The sequence below is a fragment of the Phalacrocorax carbo genome, chromosome 1 (genome assembly GCF_963921805.1).
Source record: "Phalacrocorax carbo chromosome 1, bPhaCar2.1, whole genome shotgun sequence".
In the NCBI taxonomy this organism is placed as follows: domain Eukaryota; kingdom Metazoa; phylum Chordata; class Aves; order Suliformes; family Phalacrocoracidae; genus Phalacrocorax; species Phalacrocorax carbo.
Window position 1 is genome coordinate 14,512,901 of NC_087513.1, and position 25,820 is coordinate 14,538,720.

A 25,820-nucleotide genomic window follows, 5' to 3' on the forward strand; every position below is an offset into this window, starting at 1 on the left:
ACATGACTTTTTTTGTCTTTCAGTGATTTTGCTTGTCCGTATTTTATGTCATAATCACTCTGGTGTGATTCCACAAGCAGTTTTATTACTACATTTCAACACACAGTGTTACTTCACAGCACAGTTTCAACACTACTATTTAATCTCATTCCTTCAAGTGCCAAGTACCTTTGGAAGACAAAGAGCAGACTCTGGGTATCCAGAACCAGCTGGGGCTAAGTTGTTAAGCATTCAGCTTTTTAATGATAAAGCATAAAGCAGCAAAAAGACATTTCTGATGTCTCATTTCCCCAGTCAAATCTTGCACTGTGTAGGGTTTCCTGGTCATCTGAAATTATTGCCCCTATAATACCTGTTGCTTGAAGCCCATCTCCTACACGAGAACAAGGGAGAGGCATTTTCCTTTCATACCTCACCTGAATAGGATTTGTTTCTACACAATACTATCCTCTTTTTCTAGTAAGCCTTGTAAATCAGGAGTCTCTCAGCTAAAACCTGAGGATTTGGTTTCATGTTTGCCTGAGCATGGCTGAGAGAAAAAAATAGCCTTATAAAATTTAGTGAACACCTTTTCAAAGGATGTTTTCGCTTTCTAGAAGGAAAGAGCTCTTGGACTCTGACACTGTGGGTAGCATGGTCACTTTGTGCATGTTGGCAAAGGAAGATGGAGCATATTCAGCTAAAAAAAGTTTTAAGGTTTAGGAGCCTTTTATTGTAATTGGAATTATCCTATTCCCCTCTTCCCAGTGTGTCCTGCTGCTTGAGGCCAAGCTTGTGGGCTTGCACATCAACAAGCCTACAAGATGCTGATATGTGATATGAAGCTGCCTGAAGCAAGGCAGGACATGGGGCGAGAGCAGTGTCCCCGCAGAGGTGACCCACGTGTCCCATGCCTGGCACAGCCCTGCCCCAGCACAGCGCCGTGCTGTTATAGGTAGGGCAAAGCCAAATAAGTGCAGCTGGAGAGGGAAGGCATGAATCATACCTCTGCATTCATTAAAAGTAGCTGCAATCTGGCACCGCCCCCCAAAATGGAGCAGAACTGGCACCACACCTACTGGTTTTAATTCCCTAAAACATCATGGGTTTCTGACCACCTCCAAGCAAAAAATGTATCAAAAAAACCCCACATTGGCTAAGTTATAAAATGATGCTTATGTTTTAAGTAAAATTTATGTTTTTCCCTGTCTCCCACTTGTACATCCACAATCCTCCTGACAAACTTCCAGACAAATTTGAGATAAGCAAGTGGCATGATCTAATTGGACATAAGTATCAAGATTTATGAGCTGAAATTTAAAATATGATCTATCTTTTTTAGTAAGATGATACATGAACCTTTGACCCTCAAAAAACTCACTTAGGTTAGAGTCCTATTGAATTATGCCTGCTGTTTTGGTTTATTTGTTAGTTTGTCCCCAGCCAAGTAAAGCCCTCCTGGAAGGTGTCGTGACAGTGAGATGGGCTCAGTCTTGGGTGCAGCCCCAAGCTTCCCAGTGCAGCCCCACATGGCTAATTCTGGCCAGGGTGACACTGATAATCTCTTGGCAGTTTGTTTCCACAGCTTCTTTTGGAGACCACAGCAATTTTAAATGATGATCATCAAATCAAAGTAGTAATGGATAATAAAGATGCAAACACTCTTGGTGTCCCAAGGGCAGGTGGGTCCTGTCTGGCTGAGGATACCCAACATACTGACCCACAGTGGATCAAGGTCTGACTGTAAAACCGTTCCAGGTAGGTTTTCCATGCCTCCACCCCACAGCAGCCGTGCCTGCCAAAGGGTTAACTACAGAACCAGGTTAATTGAGAAAGGACATGAGTGACATAAAACCCCAGAGGAACTGCAGGGGGTAATTGAAAGCTCTCTGTATTGCAAACACACCTACAATTGATTAAAATGAGTTGTAAACCAAAAGATAGAGGGTCGGCAGAATAAAGCCGACATTAATTCTGGCAGTAGTAATTGATTATGGCAGTAAACATCAGACATCCGAATAAAAAGTGGCTATTTGAGCAAATGCATAGAAATTGAGCCTGTGAATATGAGCTCCCAAAACAATACAGAACTGTTGGGCAACTATAAAAATAATTTTTTATTTCCTAGCAGCATGGCCACTAGATGCCTTGAAAAAGATCTGAACAGAAATCAAATAAGTCGCCTTCTGTTGATGGCACGCAGACTGCTTCTACTCAAGAAATGAATGATAACCTAACCCTTAGAGATCAATGGAAAGAAGCTAAGAATTTCTAAATTAGGTTTTCACTCCTCCTTAGCAGAAATCAGAAGAAAGATCATAGCAGGTTAATTCTAATTTAGCAAACTACTTTGAGAAACTTGGCATAAGGAACTGAGCCAGAAGGAAAGAACAGAGAAGACAATTATATAAAAAAATCCAATTATCACAATTAGCTAGTTATACTGATTAGTCTATTATGAAATTTTCAGTGCAGAGCTGCATTTCCAGGGGAGCTGGATGTGAGACTATGTAGGAGTGCTGAAAATTATTTGATGGGTTAGATTTTTGTAATGAGGTAAACAACACACAATTACACAGCGTTGCATATTGAGTTATTCTTCTGGGACTAATCTGGCTCTCATGACAGCAGTGGCAGTTTGATCAAACCTTTAAAAGAGAAGCACATAGCTGCATTTATACTATTCCTTCCAATTAAGAAGAAAACAAAACCCAGTACTGGACATGAGGAGCAACAATAATAATAAAAAAATCTGTGATTACAACCCATAATCTTACATCTGGTCATAAAGATCTCTTTTTATTTTAGTTATAATTGCTATTAATTAGCAGAATTCCCTATATCTTTTCCCTGCTCTATTATTTTTGTCTGCAGAGTATCCAATTTATACAAAAGAGTATCCTCCCACAGGCTAACCACTTTATAAAAGTCTGGAGGGATTTTCACTAGTTTTTGTCCTGTGACCTCAAATTAAGCTGCTTGTCCCCTGGAAAGCCGACCTTTCTCCATCCCTCACCGAGAACAGTACAGAACAAACAAATAAGAGCTGGAGATTGCTGAGAAAGAACAGAGTCTCAAAACAGAAAATGCACAATTAAGACAGTATGAAGGTACACACTTCCCAGCACACTGGCGATTTACTTCCTTCTATTTCAGCTCATATTCCTTGAATACATAATGCATGTGTCCCTCCGTAGGTCTTTTGATTGCTTTGTTATTTACCTGCGGAGCACAGCTGTGCAGTTTAATGCACTTATACTGTGTGCTGCTTTCTGCCACCTTCCTTTTCTTTGCCGTGTAACTACATCATGCTCCATTCAAGCCCACATTACGTGCCTTTCTCAGTCTCCCATCCCTCATTAGTACCTTGCTGAAGTAGAGTGAGGAGCCAGATGAGATGACCCCACAGCCTTCTTCAGGCTTGACGATCTCTCCCCCAATAATTTCCTGCCACTCTGTTTTCAGGCTGTCTGGGTTTTCAAAATCAGACATGACAGTCGAAGGAAGGGGATTTTCAGGCTGACATTCAGTACCCCGAAACCCCGAGTCACACCTGGAAGGAAGCATAAACATAACAAGCTTTTAAAGGCATTATTTGACACAGTCAATTACTTAAGGTGGTGCACTGACTTTTTAAAATTAGATGTGAAATAACAAATCATTCTGGAATTGGAATTTTTGGATCCTGGAAACAAATTTGAATAACTGGGTAATGGAAAAAAGCTATATCTTATTTCTGAAAAAACCCTGTGGCGTCCAGAAAGCTGGCAGGCAGTAGTCTGTGCCTTTGGCATTACCCCTAATCAGCAGGTGCCAAGCAGTGCTGAGCGGGTCCCTGGGTCCTTGTGCAAAGGCCTGGAGGGCCCACCAGGACACCTGCAGCAGGGCAGCTCTGTGCCACTGAAAGCTCTTCCTGTGCCTGGATCTGCCAAGGGTATGGATTCACCAACAGAGAGGTGTGGAGCAACTGGCTCTTAATGTTGCTTGAATGGTCTAACCCCTCACAGAGCTTTTATTTTTTAATGTTTAATCTAAAAATAAGAACAACAGAAAAAAATAGTGTGCAGAATAATAGGATACCTGAGGTATTGGAAGACCATTTTTAAGAGGAACTGGCAAATGCTTTATACCTGCAAACGCCATGGTCGCACCAGCCGTGTCCGCTGCACATGTTGGGACACTGCTGTCCGATGTAGATGTTGTCTAAAGCCCATTCATCCTGGGCTGTGTAGTAGCACTGACTCCAGCGGAAACGTGTGGCACTGGACCTTAAAACCAGTAACAATGCTTTAATTTATGGCTCTTTACACAACTGTTAGAAAAAAGATCAAATGTAACTGTAAAAAATAAAGCAAGTTGATACCACAATCACAGGCCAGCCTGCAAAGACTGTCACAACCAAATGAACTTTCTAGATGATGCCACTAGCTGCACAGGGCTATATAATGGACTTCCCGGTCATTAATGACATTTATGAGGAAGGCTGCAGGGGTGTTACAGGGACTTAGTGCATTATTTTAAGTTAAACAGCAATGTATATTATTAGATTTTTATTGTGTGCCAGTCTTTGAGGATGAAAGGGTGGAAAACTAGAAAGATGGCCCTACAGTGTGACTTTGATTTTTATATTTTGGTCACAGTTAACAGGCTATAAGTTGTATAAAAAGCTTTATTCTGATATTTACTATTTTTAAAAGTCTATTCTATTAAAATAAAGTTCTTGAGTGTAAGCATTTCTCCCCTTTGAATACTGGTTATTTGCATTCAGTAGGTGACTGGGTTTTTCTGGATACAGAAATTTGTTTTTGTCAGGATGATTCTAAAATAGATTTTGCTTACATATCACTGGTGACATTACAATCATCAGTTTTTGACAAAGATCCTGTTTCATAGCACCTATTTCTTCCTATATTGCAAATAGCTTGCTCTTGGCCAGCTACTCAGACAACATCCATAACACCCAAGGTTTGTGGCAGGGAATCATTGGATTAGATTACTTACCTATATAGAAATAAGCTCTGGATATAGACTCATTAAGGTTGGAAAAAAACCTCTAAGATCAAGTCCAACCATCAACACACCACCACCATGTCTCCTAAACCATGCCCTGAAGTGCCACATCTACATGTTTTTGGAACACCTCCAGGGATGGCAAGTCCACCACCGGGAGTCTCCCTGGGCAGCCTGTTCCAATGCCTGACCACTCTTTCAGCAAACAAATCTTTCCTAATATCCAACCTAAACCTCCCCTGGTACACCTTGAGGCCATTTCCTCTCATCCTATCGCTTGTCACTTGGGAGAAGAGACCAACACCCACCTCCCTACAACCTCCTTTCAGGTAGTTGTAGGGAGCAATAAGGTCTCCCCTCAGCCTCCTCCTTGCCAAACGAAACAACCACATCTCCCTCAGCTGCTCCTCATCAGACCTGCTCTCCAGACCCTTCACCATCTTCATTGCCCTTCTCTGGACACACTCCAGCCCCTCAATGTCCTTCTTGTAGTGAGGGGCCCAAAACTGAACACAGTATTCGAGGTGCGGCCTCACCAGTGCCGAGTACAGGGGCACAATCACTGCCCTGCTCCTGCTGGCCACACTATTCCTGATACAAGCCACGATGCTGTTGGCCTTCTTGGCCACCTGGGCACACTGCTGGCTCATGTTCAGCAGCTGTCAGCCAGCACCCCCAGGTCCTTTTCCTCCAGGCAGCTCTCCAGTCACTCCTCCCCAAGCCTGTAGCATTGCATGGGGTTGTTTTGACCCAAGTGCAGGACCCAGCACTTGGCCTTGTTAAACCTCGATTGTAATATTCTTCAGTGTTTGTAATATTCTTGAAGCAGAAAACCTTGCTGTAGTTTCTCCTTTCTAGTCAGTTAGTTAGTTCCTCTTCAACAGCTTTATTTTTCTTTATTATGGCGGGGTCAGGTAACATTATCTATTAAAAAATCGCTTGATGTTGGCCCTCTAGGACATTGTCCAATGTGATATTGACATTGTCCGTGCTGAGTGACTCCTGCTAGCCAAACCCAGCCTGACATCTACCACATTCAGAAAGCAAGGCCCAAGAAGAAACTGAATCATGAGAAGAATAATTTTTGTCACTGTCCAGCCTTTCCAAGCTGCCCTGTAACCCATGCACATTCAACAGGTTACAGGCGTGGGCTAGTGGCAGCACCCAGCTCGTGGGCGCAGGGACCCTCCACTCCATGCTCATGCCAGAATAAGATTAAGAAAAAAATACTGCATGTGAAGTGAAACAAAGAAATCATTAATTGCGCCAGAGCAAAAGATGCTGTGTCGGCTGGGTGACGAGTCTGGGAGCAAAGGGGTGGTGTGGGCAATGTGGGCGCTGAGGCTGGGTCACAGAGCTGTGGAGGGGATGGACAGGGAAAGCAAGGCTGACTGCAGAGAATTAAAAATCAGGTGTTAAACTGGGGCAGATCTGTGCCTGGCCAAGGGCCATCTGGGTGGGCTAAGGATGAGAAGCAGGAGGTGGCTACAAGAAGTAGGAGCTTGTTTCTGAGCCACATGGCTACAGTACGATAGCACGGGATATAATGCTATTACTCTAATTTAAGAAACAATCCTTCCCCTCCAAAAAATTGTAGAATGACCTCTTAAAATGAATATTGTAAAGGTGGCTGAGCCACCTGCTCACATGTATGGAAGTGGAAAAATGTATAGAGGTGGTCTGTGCAGCTAAAATGGACAGTACAGCAGTGCACTTAAACATCCAGTCGCATGCTACAAGCATACAAAGTTTGGTTTAGCACATGCTTGGAGAAATTTTTAGAATAGCAATTTTTAATTTCTTTAAAAAAACAAGTGACGCCGCCTAAGGAATTGATTTTTAATTTGTTGTCTGTTTTAAATATCTGCTTTATATTGAAAATACTGTAAGCATTTTTACAGCATGCAGAACTAATCTGCGGGGGCAGATCTGCCGATTAAATACTCCCTGAGGATATAATGTATTGATGGGTTATATTACAAGAGCTATGAATTATCCATTAGAAGTGCACAATGCCAGTAATCTGCACACAGACTTCGCATAGGCACAATGGACAGTGCCTATCACAATTCACCACAATTATTTACTGTTTATTTTCTGAGCGCTCTGAAGCCAGCACATCACCTCAGTGGTGGTGTTCACGTTCGCTACAGAGCACCAATGGCACCACAGAGAACCCTGACAGACTGTGTGCTTCAGAAAAACAGTAATGACTGGTGTTAACTCTCATGTGCACTGAGGAAAATAACAATAGCGAAACCAAGGAAAGCTTTTATAGCAGACAAAAAACCCCCCATGACCTCTCAGCACAATAAAATTGTGTCATGTTGTTTGTCCAGGTGACAGGAGGGAGAGCATCACGACCAGGCTGCTATGGTTTTTGTTAGAGAGGTGTGTGGGTAGAGGTGAGGTGTGCGAGTCTGCAGCCCCAGGGGTGTTTACAGCAAATTAGGGGGGGATTTACAGTGATACAGGGGCCATTTGGATATCCCGTGGAAGTCCCTTGGTGCCCAACAAGTGGTGGTGCCCCCTGAGCACAACTCCTGGTGCTGCTTGGACATTTCCCCAGCCACTCGCTGGCCACTACGGGGTGCAAACATCCCTGCAGAGCTGCCGTGTGGGTGCATCACAGCTGGTTTTGGGGCATGGGGCTCACACCACCCTACACAAACAGTGGGGAGAGCCCACCACTGGGTACTAACAAGGTACACCGCTCTGCCCAGGGGAGCACTGCACCTGAAACCCTGCTGAGAAGACTCCCTCGCAGCACTGCTGTGGGGCTGTTCCCAGGGCTGGGCCCACACTGCAAGGCACAGAGCTGACACAGGGGCTTGCATGGGTTCCACCTGAGCAAAATATTTCCCTGGATAAGCTCATCGTCCTCCTCCTGATGCAGGGAGCTGCCTGGCTGTGAAGGACTGTCACCCTGGAAGCAGCAGAGCACAGAGCTGCATGCTGCTGGGGCAGCTCCGTCTTCCTCCTTGAGTTTCAGATGTTGGCTGCATGTCAAGCTAAGGGTGACCTCAGCTCCGCTTGTTGCTTAGAAGCTTCCCCAGATGAATGCAGCGATGGCAGGAGATGTGTTTCCCTCATTTAAGGGGAGGGGAGGAAGGGAGGAGTCGCATTGCCAACAGAAGATGAACATGCAGCTAAAACGGAGGTGTGTGCATCAGCCGGACGGCTGGGGACAGTCCCCAGGGAGCCACATCCTAGCAGGCAGGGTTATTTTCAGCTGAATACAATGAGATCTCTCCCCTGGGGACAGCTTTGCTGCTGTGGGAATCGCACGCCCCCTGAGCTGCAGCAGGGTGAGGGGCTGCCCTCGCCTTCCCACCCGTCAGAGAGGTCACGGTGGGCATGTGGAAAACGGGGCCACTATCACACGGTGGCAGGCAACCACCTGTGATTCCTTTTAGATTCAGATTCCTCTCTGGGTGAGGGAAAATGCAACTTAGGCTGAATTTGCAATTGCAAAAGCAACACCACTGAAGAGCCAGTCCTGCTTGCTGTTTTTGAAAGCTTTCCAAGGCTGCTCTGCACCTCAAGGTAACAACAGCTTAAGAGGATTATGCTGTTAAAAATGGTAATCAACAATTTAAAAAAGCCATGTTAATTAAGAAAAGAGAATAAGGAGCTGAGTGTCAGCTGCATTCTCAGTGATAAAATACTGGCTTTCTGGACAGTCACCATTTGGACATCTAGTGAAATGGGAAGTGCAGTATCAAGGAGTTATCAAACTGTTTTACTAGAAGCAAAATAAACCTCCCCAGTTCCTTGTATTTCTTCCTTTTTTTTTTGATGCTACTGGAAGGCAATCTGGCTTTCTGATCACATTATATCTAAGTCAGGTTGATGTCAAATAAAAGTCACTGTTGTTCTGTGACATTTTATATAAGCACAAGGAAATCATGGTGAGTCCCAGATGTATTGTGAGTTAAATGATGTTCCTTCTGTTATAAAATTTTTCAGATATGTGATTTAAAATAAAATAATTTTCTTCTCTCCTGCTATTAAAAAACCTAACGATCTAATGCAAATTTGTAGCTGATAAAATTATATTTGCTACTTTCTGAGTTACCATAATTACATTTACCCAATTATCCTGAAACTCTTATTCAGTCATTAGGTGTTGATTTGTTTATGAAGTCAGCAACTGACAGCTGCTTGTATCTCATTAAGGCCTGTTCATATGTAAATGACTCCCATAAAATTGAAATTAATTTTCATCAGTGTTAGGAATGTTCAGTTCAAGTACAATACAATTTCAGCAAGCAGGTGCATACATTTCATTTCTCCAATACAAGTCTCACTGTTGCAGCATATTTCCTAACACCCCAAATCCTGATAACACAGGGATCTTGTATACTCATGCTTGCCAGATGCAGATCGTCTACAGATGTGCAGAAATACCAGCACGCCCAGAAAGTTTTACAAGAGAAATAGGTGCTGTTATGAACAATTTTTTGGCTGCATGAGCACAGTAATACAGCCTGCCACTACCTATGCACCCAAGGTGCAAATGCTCAGCAAAGGGCTGTGCACGCAGGGATAAAAGCTCTGGCAATCCTAACATGGGTGCGCAGGGGTGGGAGGGCATGTTGAGGCTACCAAGGGCCAGAGCAAGGCTAACAAGCCCTCAGGCCCTGGCCCTGAGTCCTCGTTTAAGTGGTTTGTTTCCCTGAGCTCTAAGTTCAAGGTGGGCTGTGTTTTTGGCAGCCCTTGTCTTGTGGGGCTGAGTCAGAAGGAAGGGCCCCGGAGTGCCCTACCCCTCAACCTGGTTTTGGGAAGGCAGACCTGCCTCTCACCCTCTGCATTGGTTTTCCTGGTCATTACTAAGTTTTCACCCGCGGGTGATTATTGCAGCACAGTGTGGGTGAGGGAGGGAGGAGCCCTATGGACCATACTTGCTACCAGCCCCCAGGATGATGCCCTCTGTGTGGCCAGCCCGGGGGAGGAGCTCTGCATGTCAAATGTTCACCAGTAACCCCCAGGTTTCTAAAGGCAGAAACTTGCCCCCTATTGGTATGTGTGCTTTAAAAATGTGAAAAAAATCCCCTCCCAATCTCAACCCAAAGGAGCGACTGAGCTCTCAGTCTGCTCCTCGCTGGTGGAAAGGGGAAAAAAGAAGGAAAGCAGCTGAGATGTGTGGTGTGTTGGATTGCTTTTGGAGGGGAACATGCAGCCATCCTTCCTCTTCACCCCAATTACTCTGCAGTGCTACACAGTCATACTGAAGAAGTGTTTTATGCAGAGCAAAGTAATGTTCAGTGATAATTTGTGCCTTAATTGCAAACAAAACTCTGCTAACAGACGGGAATCCCTTCAGATACAAGATTGGGAAATATTTACGATTTGTGCACAGCATAAAACAGGAACCCAGTTATTATTTCATCATAATTTTTCCCCACAGTCTCCTACATTAAAATGGAATTATTTGCTTCTGTCACCTCATATGCTGAGGAAAATTATTAGACCCTAAAGAAAAAAAACCCCACAACATTGGTATTAACATAATTTATACAGTGTATAATAATAATTTTGAATACAATATATATCTTATAAATAAATTTTAAAATAACAGCCTACTTTGGAGTATATCCTGCAAAACTGTAGATGCTTTTTAAGCTCCTAAGTGCCTCTGTAAGACACAGCTTTTACAGCTGGTGGCACATAACGGCATTTAGTACATTATAATCTAACTACAAAGCAGCTATTCATAGACTTACTTGTGCCATTTGGTATTATCTGACCTGATACACTTTAAGGATTCAATATCTGCCCCGATATTTTGCCTGGAAATATGAAATTCTCGATATTGCCTGTACAGTAAAAATGGCCAGTATGTTGCAAGAAGGTATGATCCTGAGGTGTTTGATAGAAATAGGTTGTGTTGAAGCCATGGAGAGTGCAGAAAAATGAAGAAGGTCAGGAAAATACAATGATAAGTTAATCTGAGCAAGCTTTCATTGCAGTTGCTGTGATGGATTCAGGTCAAACATAAGCAAGGTGTAACTCTAATTGGAAAACTTTAATTCTAAAATGAAGGAAGCCCTTAAGATTCTTGAGATTTATGACGACTCTTTATTTGTATGTTATAATAAAGCTTTAAAAATAAACAATGGAAGAAATAATCTAGTAAAAAATGTTAGGGCAGGCAAAACAAGTTTGATTAGAATAAGATGAATAGGGTAGTGCTTTCTGATAATTTTTGTTGCTGTTTTTTGCAGAAGAGAATGTTATTTTTGAAGACATGCTATAAAAAGAAACAAGAGGTAAAAAATTCCCAGAAATGAATCACTAGTTATTGTTTATACAAGGCTTTGGTCTGAAGATGTAAACAATAAGGAATGTGCAAAATAAAAATTAACAATCCAAATAAAGGCTTCCTCCAGTGGGCCATTTACAGACAAGCACCACTATTTTTGAAAAGGTCTGAACTTTATTAGAAGAGTCACAGAATGTATTAAAAACAATCCTAAACAATAGTTTCTGGTGACCTCACCAACATTTTACTCTCTAGTTACGTAAGGTAGGCCTCTTATGTTAAATACCTGAAACTGGGTCAGCCCCGGTATGCTGGCACCTCTCACCAACTGGCTTGAGTACAGAGTCCTCTACAGAGGACTTGATCTCTGTCATAGTAATATGAAAGTAGATGAACTATCTGCACCCTAAAAAAAAATAAAAAAATTGCTCACCAAGTCTTCTGTGGTAAAAGGACGGTGATTCTCCTCCACTGAATAAATTCACTGGAGTGGTAAATACTTGCTGATGTAAACTCCTGACAGCTTGGCATACTGGGAAGACATTCCTTGAAGTAAAATATTTCAGAAAACAGATTTAATGTTGAGGCAAAGCTGGGAACAGAAGTGAGAGTTAAACATTCATGGAACCAGGAGCTCACCTAGGTCCAGATGTTGCAGTAAAAGACCCAGAAGCAGAAAAACCCTGGTATGATCAAAAAGCCTTCTCAGAAAACTAACAGTAGTACAATTCAGGATAGGAGAAAACCATATGACTCATTTAAAGAGGTATGTTTGGCATTAGTGACTAGTAATTTTTTGTTGCCCTCCATGAGGATGTCTAGCTCATTCTTTTACTGTTCTCACCCCAGAATCTAGTGCTGACTATGGAGTAAGTCTACAAGGCCACTGAGGAATAAGTCTAAAAAAGTGACCTCCAGACCATTATACCAGTAATTTTAAAGAACTACTTGTGAGGCCTGGGGGTGTTGGCTCTCCCCACTCCCTCGATCTGCAGTGGGGAGCAGCAGTAGGAATGGCCAGAGCCACGCAGGAGCACCCAAACATGGTCTACTGAAGTTGCCTCCAGAGGCCCTTACTATGCTCTGCAGCTGTACTACCTTTGACACCTACAGCAAGTGGTGTAGATTCCTCCTTCCTGCTTCTGTGATTCTTCCTGTATTTAACTCAGATTCCTAGAGAAGTCTATTCCCAAAATTTTCTTTTCTTTTCAGAAAATCTGATCGTTGTCACATTTTTATGTTAAATATAAACACAGTCCATTTTCCCAGCCTCATACAGTTTTCTGGACCTGCCTTTCCCATGTTACTCCATTTTTTGCAATACTCCATTCATTTATTTATATATTGCTCGAAGAGCACCCAAAACTTCTGTGCTATGGTTTTAATAAGGTATTAGTAAAGAGCTTGAACATTATTACCAACCTATATGTTCCTTTTCTAGCTACCCATTCAGAGAGTCCCTTCTGCCACTAATGCCCCAACACGGTTCCTCCTGACTGTCCCCACCTCTCCAAGAGTCTTTTGGTGTTCACTGCTGTGCTCATCCCCATCTAGATTGTCAGGCACATGGGGGACCTTTGGGACAGACACTTGCCCATGCAAGTAGCATATTTTGACTGCGATGAAACTAAAAATAAAGCATTGACACTATACAGTAGTTAAAACAATTAAGAATATTAATATACTTAAATTTTGTAGCAATAGTTATATATTAAATAGGAAGGGCAGAATATATTATTTTACAGAGAAATTTATTGCTCAAATATCTAAGAATATTAAATGAAAATCTGATAGCTTATTCAGTTTTATTTTTTTCAGTAGATTTTCTAAAAGCTTAATTTCTTTCCAGCAGTTTTCAAGCATTTTTCATAGATTCATCTCCCCCAAAAGATTTTATAAAATAGGATCTGATCAGTCCATGAGAAGCAAACGAAACTTTCAAACATTTTAATTAAAGTTTTGTGTATTTGCCAGATTACATCCTTGAAATATACTACAAATAACCTCTATTGCTCTTTTATCACAGCAACATGGGTGGTGTAAGAAAAATCATTTCGCTGCAAGTTCTTCTTTCTGAACTCAGCTCCACGGAGAAAGGAAAGGAGCACTAAAATCGGAAGTCAACTGATCTTCCACTGATTGACAAACCCCAAGCACCCACCACTAGGAACTATTCTTGGACACCATGATGATGCCTGCTAGATATAAAAGACATGAACATCATTTGAGATACAGTATTTATAGCTTTCCTCTGAATTCTGTTTAAGGTAAAGAAAGCATTACTTGGATTTGCAAAGTTTAAGAATTCAGTTATTGCTATTTCTCTACTCTGCCCACCAAAGTAAACACGGTGAAACACAACATGGCAAAAGGTAACAGGGCAATACTTTCATTGCTCATAGAAGATGCGGGACTGGATTTTCAAATCCATCTGAGAACCTACAGAGCAGGCAGTGAAAAGGCACCAGGGCAAGTTCCCTGACTCCCTCTGAACCTGCTTGGAGGCAGACAAAGGACCTTGGTTAGTTCACCCTGAGGCCAGAGGAAGTCCAGCTTGCCATCCAAGAGGGAAAACAAAAGCACAAATTATGGCCAAATGTGCTATTCGCATTTGTGCTGAGACAGGGCTGAGCCACATGGGGAAATAGCAGCCAACACTGCTATTTGCACTTCTAGCAGAGACGGGGAAACAGCTAGTCATTACAGCCCTGGACTGTGTTTGAACCAGGGATGGGAGATGAAAGGCTCTACATTACAAACCCCCAAAGGAATGCACTTTCCATTTATGAAATGGCTGCGCACAAGGGCAGAAAGAATTTCTATCCATTTAAATGCCAGGAAACAGTAGACGCATTTTGCTTTGAAAAACAAAGCAATAGCACAGGAAAGATCTCAGCCATTACTCTCTAGCTCTGTCTAACTGTGCCCCAGTTCTTTTCTCAGACTTGGTCCATTCCTGTCACAATTTTCTGTTTCAGGGTCTCAGATACCTTTCTTCCAAATATAATGAAAAACAGTTTAAATACTTCTATTTTCCATTTTGACTGATTCCAACTGAGAATTAATTTATAGAAACGGGAATGAGGAAAACATCCACCTTTGTCCAATGTCACAAGTATATCTCAGATGATCTTTGTATGAACAGAGTTTATGGAAGACAAAAGTCCTCGCTGCCAGTCTCACCTCCTGAACAAGATGCCACGTGAGGCCATGGTTGGTGGAGTAGTCCAGTTTCACCTGGTTGTCCATATGAGGAGTAAATGCCTGACCGCAGCCCATCACCAAGTTGAACTGTATCATATATGAAGCTCCGATCTGCATAGACTGAGTCTCCACATAGCGCATGCTAGACGCTAACTTTGAATCTCCTGTAAAACTGAGAAATGTAAGGAAAGAATCAGGATCCATCCCCAGAACAACTCAGAAAGTAATGTTATGAATGGTTCTGGGTTAAATACAGTGATGCTTCTTTCTCTGTTCTGCAGATCAGCACATGGGATGAGACCATGCACAGAAGCATCTTTCTCTTGGTACATCTGCAAATTACCAGGAAGGCCTTGAAGTATCTCAGAGTGTGAAACACTGAATTATTCTGTTAGTTCTTACTATATACTCTTTGTATTAAGGATCAAGATAGGATCAAGCAAAGGATAACACAGGAAAAAAAACAACAAAAAGAAGGTTCATCCCCCAGGTGTGTCCATTGCCTAAGGTCATGTCACAGTAACAGCTGTAATTTCATTCAAACACTGGACAGTAAAGATACACTGCATTTAGTTTAAAATATTCTTGTTACTTTTCATTCCATTGATTTTTCAAGTGATTCTATATGCAATGCATTCACTGACTTCTGACTGTTTCAGAATTTATATCGCCTATCCTCAGCTTCTTTTCTGCAGGATGTACTGATATAAGAGTTATATTATCCAGTGGACTGGAGAAGATAATTTAATCAGTGTTAATGTTTGGAACACACCAATCTTCATATATGATACAAGGTACCCAGTTATGACATACATGGTAACACAATATATAGTTTGAAATTACAAGGTTCTTTCAATTAAAATGCAGGTTTTTCTTCTATGCAATATTCAAAAGGAAAAAAAATCAAATTCAAGAGAGGTATAAGGAGAAAGTAATAACAGCTTAAACTTTGAATCCTGCACACCAGCTTTCAAAGCAGAATGTTTAAAAGTTCACGTAGAATGAAAATTGCCTCCCTCTCCCTAGTTTGAGATGTTTAGTTAGTGTCTTCAGAAGTACTATAGTCCTTTCAGCTTCAACATTTTCTAAGACTGTTCTTAAATGTGAACAATTTAGGATAGGGATTGCATCTTTTTAAAGAGAATCACTGCAAATCATGCAAAAATAAAAAGCTACATTCAGTACAGTGGTGATGAAGAGAATAATCTAGTTCAAGGTTGCCCTTATGGTCAAGGGAGTTACAGTTTATCATCTTAAGAAATCCTAATCTTTCAATACTCTACAATAAAACACATTAGCTTCTACACCTGTAAAATTCAAGGTCATGATGAAGTCACTGGAAGGACTAGGAATACAAGTCAATGCTACTTAGCACACTTTTAAATTAATTCCCTGACCCACACTGTCTTCTACAGTGTCCTTTCCAGAGAGAGCAGTTAAGCTATAAATTTCAGCATCCTACCTTAAAGCTTTAGAAGAAATTACTGAAAGATAACATCATATTGCTGTTACTTGGCACAAGTTAAGGTCCAGGCTCCTTTTTACTCTCTGACCTTGCTCTCTGTGACTTCATTTCCTAAGGGATGATCCAACTCATGGCACCATATGAAACTACCTAGTCTATGTCAATCAGCACCATGAACAGACTGTGGATGGACATTCCCTTCGCTGCTGGGGCACTGTCATGGACAACTGGACCAGAAGGCAGCACATTGCTTTGGAAAAATGTATCTCAGCTGTTTGCTCTTTCAGTCACTGCTGTCAGTGTTTTTCTTCTCAATGGGAAGGATAATTTTAAGTTGAGCAGAGGGTATAATGTACACTTGTCAGCAGTCAGTTTGTGGCTTCATGATTAGAACTGAATGCACTTCAGAAGAATTTGTTTGGATAATGTCCAAATTTATTTTTCTCCCAAACTTTATCTTGTACTTTTCAAAATTACAAAACCCAGCAAATTTAAAAGTTAAAGCTGACTTGGTTTAACGTAGTTTTAATTTCTGCAATGCAGCTTGAAATTTCAAGGCTGATGTGGGAAATCAAAGTTTTACTGAAGCCCTCTTGGGAAATCTGTGCCAGTATAACCAGGCTCTTCAGGTATCAGTCAGCCATGTGCAGTATAATCAGCTGAAAGTTATAGGAAGCAATGATTTGGAAATGATTTGGCATTGCACACAGAAACCCAGGCACAACACATCACAGTTACCTAAAGCTCATCTGAACAGAATAAAAGAATTGAAACTAAACAGTCCGATGAAGCATATGCCCAGAAGATGTCTTCCCCAAAGTGATGGAAGAAAAGTGAAGGACTGGTGCTCAGCGTATGTGCAAAGAATTGAATGTTTCATTCTGCCTTTGTCTCCACAAAATTTCCCTCTTTTCAATATTACTGGTGTAAAATCAGAAAGAATCTTAAGCTCAGATCTTTTTTACTGATGGCATTCAGGTCATGATTAAAACACTTTTAGTATTCATTTTCATCTAATAACTTAGCCACTGGATATTGTACACAGTACATTAAACAAGCATTGTTTTAAAGTCAAAACAGCTCTTTAAAATGGATATTAAAGAAATGTGAAAAAGGAAGCTAGTGAGGAGATGAAGATGATCTGTGATGCTCCATAAGAAACTCTTTTAAGGGGAGGAAATCACATTATGGGTTCACAAAATCCTTTATTGTCCACAAATTGCCTCCAGCTGAACAAGGGTAGCATTAAAGGTGGGGGCTCCACCTTCCTTGCTCCTTCTTCACTTTCCAGCTCTCCTGTGTATGTGGTTTAGGGGTATGCTCTTCTCCTGGAATACCAAATATTTTCTTTGTTCTGGGAGTCACGCATCAGGAATATGTTTCCAGATTTTGTAAAAGACAGACTAATGTCCCTGGCATAACAATAATTAACTAAAAAATCTTCAGAAATGAGAATGCAAAGGCTACAATTTTGTATAAATACGTAGCTGTGAGCTGGTTTCTACCGCATATATAATTAGACCTGCAGGGGCGCAGGAACACAATACCCATAGGTGCCCTCAGAACAATCGCTCTCCCTCTAAGCACTGCCAGCTAATTGGTACTTCTGGGAATGATATCACAGCCAAAGTCAGCCAATATGCGCTGCTCCAAACTGCTCTGGGATCCCCAGAGTTACCATGTTTTCAAGGCCGGTACATTCAGGAATACTGAAAAGCCACATGGATGCAGACAATTTTGTAATGTTGCATTGATTGAGAATATTGATGTGATGGCCAAACGCTCATGCCAGCCCCAGCTCCACTTCCATCAAAGGCAGGATGTTTATGTCTTTATACATCACATCATACCTACTTCAGTAAATAATTCCTAAACATATTAATAAATTTTAATTAAGTCAATTACCTGAAAGAATCTTTCTGCATGATACAGAGTAATAATTAAACTAAAAGATAAAACATTTTATAAGCATGGGTAAACTATCAAGCTGATGTAGGGCAACTGTTATATTGCTCCATAAGGATAGTTTGTTATGTGCCAGATTTACAGTCTTCCCCCAGGCTGCTCCAGGGACAGTAGGACACTATTGTCCGTAACATTCAGTTAGATCATAATGTCATAATCTGACTGAAGACAGTTTATTTATATAACGCTCTTTTATTTGTGTCCAGATGAATATTTAAAAGAAAAAAGTTTTAGTGTCCTTATCAATACTTAAATGCATTTCAGCAAGCGGCTGTAAATAGCACTCCGGAAGCATGTGGGTCAAAACCTTGCCTGTGTATGAGCGTTTTGGAGAAATGATGGATTAAAGTACATCATCAAACACTTCCTTTAAAAAGTGTTCTGCAGTCCTTTCAGTATACTCAATAGACTTGCTGTAATAAAGTTTAAGAACCAATCTGAAACCAAATGTTGATGATTACAGTCAAATCAAGTGACTGTTCCAGATATAGACTATTATGAGCCACTCAAAAACCACCTTAACTCAAAACATATGTATGTCAACAAACCTCTCTTTTCTTAATGTAGTCAGATATTGGAAAGAACAACATCCTTCTTCAAAAATAAAAATCTCCTTCATCAGTTTTCCCCAATTTTAAGGATAAATATTTCAGATTCTGAGGCAGAAATGGAGGCCTAATAGACAATTAAAGGCAATTCAGTGAAAACGGGCCTTGGGATGACACCCTGTAAAATGATTTATAGCGTAGTTACCATAGTTCTACTAATGAAAAAGCAGTTGTCAGGCTTCTCTCAAGAGGATGGTGTCAGTGCTACTGGAAACTCTGCTCATAGAAAGTCATGAGTTAGAAAATGAGAACCAAATGGACTCACAGCTGGGAAAAGCCAACAATAATTAATTTAACTAGCAGCCATTTGTACAGACTTTGTGTAAGTTTAAAAATTTCCCTTGAGAGAAACAAGGTCAGTGAAGGATAGAGTTCATGTCTTCCAGTGATAATGAAAAATACTTACACATAAATAACAAGGAAATATTTCAAAGGCTTCAGTTCTTTATTTGATGCATGGAAAGTTCAACATTTCTACTATAACTACAAATCCTGGCCAATATATGGGATGAAGAATTTAGCTTAGAGTTTATTATTTTGATCCTGGTCTGAAGGCATAGGAAAAGAGGAACCTCTGCTATCTTAAATAATCTACCTGCCTCCCCATGATAAACTGGTCTTGCAAGAACAGAGGGAAAAAAATGTTATTAAAGAGCTTTCATTCCAACTCTTTGATGAAGAAGATGCAAACACTCTGAGCCCTAACATGTTGTCTCATTTTAATGAGCAGCGAGTACCTTCCTTGTCCTTATTAAAGTGGTTAATGGTGCTTCTAGTGCCTCATTATCACCGCTAGAACACATTTGGTGTTGTTCCTACTGCTAAGCCAACTCCTTTTAGTTTGACAGATGATCAGAAAGTCAAATCAGGTTGCTCAGAGATACTTGTTAATAAAATTCCAGCAGTGTTTCTCTGAGTGCCCATGGGGACGCTAAAATTATTTATATTTTCTTGAGGTTTTCTATAATTACTGTGATTGTACTTTCTCCAAATAAATATATCTATGCCAATTAAAGCCATACTGGGTTTATATGTTGATCAGACTACTGTGAAACTGTTATTTAGTTTTAATCAAAACATAGAGATTAAATTGATCTTCCCTTGTACTAATTCCAAATGTTACACTTATGTACCCCAGAATTTAACTTTTTTGAAGCAGGTTAACATTTTACTAAAAAAGCTTATTTCTACACAGTCCTAACAAAATTTTAATTTTCTTTTTTTTCCACTTATTTTTCTTTTCTTGCTTTTTTTTTTTTTTTTTTTTGCTTTGGGGCCAGTGATGTTTTCTTGCTTTTGTTTCTAAATACACAGCACATTTTAGGCATAATTGCAGTATGTTATAATGCTGATCATGGTGTAAATGACTAAATGGATACAGTCCCAGGCAAAATAACTACAAATGACTAATATTGTTCTACCAACATTCTGCTGCCTTTCCCTTTTGGAGTGTAATCTAATGCTATGTAAACAGAACGGAACATCACTTACAAAATATTCAGAGTCTGTACTTAACAGATTATTTCATAACCTGTATACCCATATTAACCTGACTGAATTTTAAGTGAAGATTATGAACATTTTCTAAATTGTTTCTATTAGGGTATTCTTTAAATATTTTCTGGGGAAAGAATCTCTGTGCAGTGGGGTGTAAAAACTTACTGCTAATTGCAATTAGATTAGTGACTGTATTTTTGTCCGTAATGTGAGGAAGAGACACAGTTATTCTGAATAGCTGCCAGAAAGACTCATTTGCAAAAATCACTTGGCTCATAGGAGGACGAATAGACAAAGAAAATAAAAGTAGAACAGAAATCAATACATGTTTCTCACCAAAGAGTCCAGTCATGTCCACAGTAGGGCTGAACATTTCCCAGGTAGAATCCCAGAGACTGTGTGACTTCAACTAGGTTGGTGAAGTCCAGACTGATGCTATTGAAGAGCACAGAGGTCATGATAATTTCATCGATCGCCCACACATCTTCACCTTGAGAAGAGTGATATGGTTGCCACCATCTGAACTGAATGCCAATCTGTCTTGCATCTTCAGGCAGCTCCACTGAAATTATCCTGGAAAACAAAACAAAATTATTATTGAAAGTTCCACTGTTTGTATAATTCCACAGGTATGTATTTTATGGTTATTTTTTTCTTACTGATCCTAAAAATCATGGGCTAAATTCAGCCCCACAAATACCTTAGCACTTACTGGTATAGCTTGTACCAGTGACAGGGACATAGGAATAGTCAATGTATTTATTGAAAGACAGTTGTGTGCAAAAGGCACCATTATTATAAACTTTGCTGCTACTGTGGAGCTCTCGGTAAATTTTATAGTTGCTTTTGCTTGCCAGAAGAAACCTGAATGCTCTCCATCTGAAACCCAGCTGTAGGCCAGGGGCTTAGACTGCCAAAGGGATGATCAGCTGACAAAGATTTACAAATTCCAGCTCCACTTTGTCAAACTCAGTGAATTTTATCCTGATCTGGAGCTGCATCTTATCATCTGTGCTTGTTTCTGCACAGCTCTGACATCATGCCCGTGTTGCTCTTGTTCTAGAAGGACCCATCCTTCTAAATTGCCACGTTCAAAGTGGGAAAGATTCATCTTGTCAGACAGAGAGATTATGTGCAGTGTCTTATGGCACACACTTCTCCCATTGCATAGAGATGCAACTGGAGGTGAGTCCCAGGCACCTCTCCTGGTATGCAAGGTCACCTGATTTGTCATGGCAGCTACGTCAACAAACCTATAATTGGCAAACTGCAAAAAAAAATCAAGAGCAATATCTAATTACCAGGAGCAATTATCATTTACAGCAGCAGGGAGCATGCATTAATTGCCACAGCAACACCACTTTCTTGAAAGCTCCATAAATCACCAGGACCATGGTGCCCCACGCAACACACGTGAGCTGTGAAACAGACTGACAGCAGGGACATTTGTCTCCATTGGTGTACAACTACTGGCTGGCAGAAGAGTTTTCAGCAAGCTCATTATGTAGCTAATATTTTTCTTTCTCTCTTAGAGGAAATGTGGATAAAATAACAAATCAGATAAAATGGAAACATCATTTTATACTTTAGCACCAAGGTTTTTTTTCCAGATTTAAGGCTTTCTAAGCTGCCTGCTGTAATGTTTTGTTCTGTGTGTATGAAACAGTCTTCTGCTAGCAGCACTCAGTGCAAAACCACACTCTTAAAAATGACTTGCTAAACTGTCCTTGTAAAGTGTAAATCTATAATACTGCTGTTTAATGTCAATTAATTTTAAAGAAGAATATGTTAATCCATTAGAAAGAAAAAGTCAAACAGCTTGGCTAAACAAGGGGGAAGCACTTAAAAAGTCCTGGCTGGCATTTCTAGGAGCCTCTTTCTGCCTATCACAGGCTGGAGAAAGCAGCATCGAGGGACAGCCAGAGGTGATGGCTGCTGTGTCCCTGTGGCAAGGGACCAGCAGTACTATATATGGCAGATACATTTCTTTTCCTGCTCAAATAAACATGCTTGAATGATCTCATGCTCTTCTAAGAGAAAGACCTAGCTCCATTACTCTCTGGCATATGAATAAACGGCAAGGACTTTCTTTCTACCAAAGGTTCCCTAATAAGCATCAACTCTACAACTTTTGGGGTCAATTTTTAAAGGCAAAAATGTCACAAAATCACTAGTGATGCTAAAAGGCAGCAGTGGTCTTCCATGGTTCACTAGGGCAAACCTGAGGAAAGCTGGTAGCCTGGCTAGGAGGAGAACTGCGTCCAGATTATGCACTTGTGTGAGCTAATGCTCTATTATAATCCTGGGCATATTTCTCTTCTGGTGGCTGTCTCTGATGCCTGCACCTTCCCTTTTACTCTTAACTCTCATGAGCTTGGCCATGTGGACACTAATTCTCACTGACAGTAATTTACAGAAAATCCTAAATCATGACATACACCACTGATACATCTATTGGATGTAAAAGTATTTAACACATGTTAGAATAAATTTCTCATCCCAGAGGATTAAGCAAACACAATTTAAAAACATTGGTGTAAACCACTGTATATGGCACCTATGTTAGTATGCAGAACCTGACTACATGTCCAGTTATAAGAGCTTCTCCTGTCTGGCTTTGATTTGCTCGAGATAGATGGAGAGGGAGGGAGATTCTTGCTAATGACTTTTCTGCTGCAGAAAAGAAAAGTGTTCCTACTAATATTACCAGCTACCATTAGATTTCTTAAAAACCAGCTGGGAGACCTTTGCTCTGATCTCATTCTTTCAAGCTATGCGCATACCTAATATTGAAAAGCCACCGCTGTTCTGCTCAGAAGAAAAATGCAGCTGTCAAATGTTAGCAGATTAAATGCACCTTTTCAGCAGAACATTAAATGTGTAATTATTTTTTGTATGACTGAAGATTAATTAAATTTCTGGATACAGATTGATTGCCAAACTTTGCAGCAGTCCATCTATGTTACCAAAAATGCTGATATTTTCAGACAACATAATATGAAAAGGTGAAGCTTTCTTCATGTTCTTCATCATAATTATTGCCAGCATTGTCTTCAGGTTTGTATGTCTATCATTTTTCTATCTACCCAGAATGGAGTATACATATCCCATGGCAAAACCTTTCTAACCTGTGTACGTTGTGCTTAGCTCTTTGCCCTGTCAGAACAACAGAAATTAAGTGTTTCATACTTAATCTCAAAAAGCAAAAAAAGATCTCTGGCATCAGTATAATTTACAACATTTCTATCTTAAACTTCATTAAAATCAGTCACCAGAATGTGTATTTTCCTTTTTGTTATAAAAATTTCATAGTGCTATATATTAAAAACCTTTACGGAAATACAATTCCTACAGTGGTAATCTTGAGTTAGAAACAGGGCCGTATAAAATATATATGTGACTATAATAAAGGACAGGGAAGGAAGTTTTGAAGAAGACTTATGAGTGTTCCAGTTCATAGGATCTTTCCTTTGGAAATTAAAGCCCACATGCAGTATACTTCTACCAGGTACAGCTATTCCTCTCAGATTTTTGAGTATTTCTTAAAGTTCTGAGGAAATATATGTAATGTTGCAAGTTTTTTTTCCATTAGAATATTCTTAAACTTTTTTGTGTATTGTAATTTTGTATTGAGTTATTAACAAGATGAGGAAATCTAATTTTTGTTTTTAAATAAGCTCTGCTCAATATCTATAAATCATGAAAGTTATATGTAGCTAAAGTGACTTGCAGATGTACCTGTAGTCCCACCCCTGGGGCTGACTCAGCCATTATCCTGGAGTTGGATGGAGGGGCAGAGAAGAGGATACAGGGCAAAGCCACCCTTGAGCAGGAATGGACCAGGACCCGCGATGCTACCGTCAGCTCTGCCTCTCGTGTGCCCCCTCACAGAGTATCTCCTTTGATCAGGATTTATTGGTTCAGCTTCAGCACCCTGGGAAGGTGGATGCTTCCAGGTCTGAGAGGGTTTGCACAGAGGCAGCCCGGATTGTTCTGGGTTGCGATATAGTGTGCTCATGGAGACCCCTGATTTTGCATGTGCTTTATTAAAATTGGTGGATGGTCTCACAAATGTAACAGTAAGTAATACCTTCTTCTCTAAATACCTCAGATACATTCATCTCTAATCTGACACCAAACACAGGTGCTGCTAGACGAGATGAGCTATTTGTTCAGCTTCTTCAAGATTTGCACAACTCTGAGGCGTGGTCACTGGCAGGACTTCCCAGAGTCCAGCCCATGGGCACACAAAGTCGTGTAATGCCCTTCATAGCAGGAGCAGGCACAACTTCCCTGCTGACCCGGAGAGAACCTCACGGTCAGATTTTGTCTCAGCTGTTCTGCACTGCCTGCAAATGCCTAATCCCAGAGGATGGTGTAGTGAAGGTATCTGTGGCTTCAAAGCTACAAGTAATTTATGTTAATTTATCTTTACAATTGGCTGCTTCCATGGGAAGAGACATGCCCCTATTTCCCACAAGTATATTTCTTCCCGCTTGTCCTGCACTGCCTTGGCTTGTTCTGTCACATCACCTGAGACTCAGATGCCATTAAATCCATGTGTTCATTTTCACAGAGGCAGGCAAAAATGGGAAGTGCCCAGATCAGCTGCAAAATTTTAAGGAAAAGTGGTAACTTTCAGTGTGCAGTAAAAGATCTTCACTCACTCCCACACCACGTGGGCAGATGTACTTACCCTCTGCATTGCAGTGACTAACACTACCAGCATCAACTGCATGTAGAAAACATTCCTCCTAATATTTATGCATATACCTTGGCTCGTGGTAGTTGAGATAAGAATAGTGTTCCAGTAGTTTCCAGGTAATCCCGTTGTCGTAGGAGTAGTGCAGCAGCACTCCTTCCCCGGGCTGGTCAGGTGCTTTGCAAGTGCTCAGCACTGACTTGCTGCCCAGGCGTAGTGTGAACTGCAGGAACCTGGATCAGGATTATACAAATATTTATAGGGTACCATATGCATAGTGGTTTGTTGTGTTTTTTTTCCCCTAACCAGTTTGTTTTCAGATCTTCTCAATCTAGACAAATTTTGATAAGTATCAGTTAAGGGGGTTTGTACGTGCAATTTGTTTTTACTGTCAAGTAATGCAATGTGGCATATCCAGTTAAAAAATGCCAATCATTACAGATTTAATTATTTATTAGGCACTGAAGGGGAGGGAGAGATAGTGAATGGATCTAATCAGCTGCCACTAGCTGTCAAATAAACACAACCTTATAAATAATTAATTAGCACTTGGCTTTGGCACTCAGGTTTGATATTAACATTTCATATTTTCCATCCAAGACGTACAATAACTTCCCTCCTGTCTGTTTTGGGTTCTTTTGTTTACAAAGCAGGAGGCAAAAAGGCAAGGCTAGGAAATCACCATTCAAGTATGGACTAGGAGTTCTTTAAAACAACTTTTCCTCCTGCTAAAACAATTGCCTTAATAACACACAATGTTGTAGATGGAAGGGGAGGGGTCCAATTTCTTTGCCTCACATTACTGCTCTCTCCCTCTCACCTGGACTGGGAGCTGTCAAGGAAGGAGGTGATAAGCTGGCGCCTCCCATCCTTGTTGAAGACCAGGGCCTTGCCACTGGCCAGGACCCCGCAGCCAAAGCTGACCTCAGCCCCTCGGATGGAGTAAAAATTGTGGTAGGAGGAGAGGCGGGAGCTGGTGAAGCTCTCTGAGATGAACATGGGGAAGGTCTGCGATGCCATCTCACATGCCGGCCCTGAAAAGCCGGGGTCACACCTGCAGGTGAGGAAGATTGAACAGTGTAATTAATGACCCATCTTCTCCTGTGGTTGGTTGGCAAACCAACA

General features: G+C 40.9%; 1 protein-coding gene across 2 annotated transcripts in view; it reads right to left on the reverse strand.

The window, feature by feature from the left end:
• RELN (reelin) overlaps positions 1 to 25,820 on the reverse strand; it is a 297,184-nt gene that overhangs the window by 76,041 nt on the left and 195,323 nt on the right. For both annotated transcript variants that reach the window (XM_064444494.1, XM_064444504.1), the window contains exons 18-24: positions 25,516 to 25,749; positions 24,767 to 24,928; positions 20,330 to 20,566; positions 14,438 to 14,630; positions 11,688 to 11,800; positions 4,110 to 4,247; positions 3,346 to 3,532 (exon numbers count right to left, since the gene is read on the reverse strand). In XM_064444494.1, the coding sequence (XP_064300564.1) occupies positions 3,346 to 3,532; positions 4,110 to 4,247; positions 11,688 to 11,800; positions 14,438 to 14,630; positions 20,330 to 20,566; positions 24,767 to 24,928; positions 25,516 to 25,749 (1,264 nt within the window). The remainder of the gene's footprint in view (positions 1 to 3,345; positions 3,533 to 4,109; positions 4,248 to 11,687; positions 11,801 to 14,437; positions 14,631 to 20,329; positions 20,567 to 24,766; positions 24,929 to 25,515; positions 25,750 to 25,820) is intronic.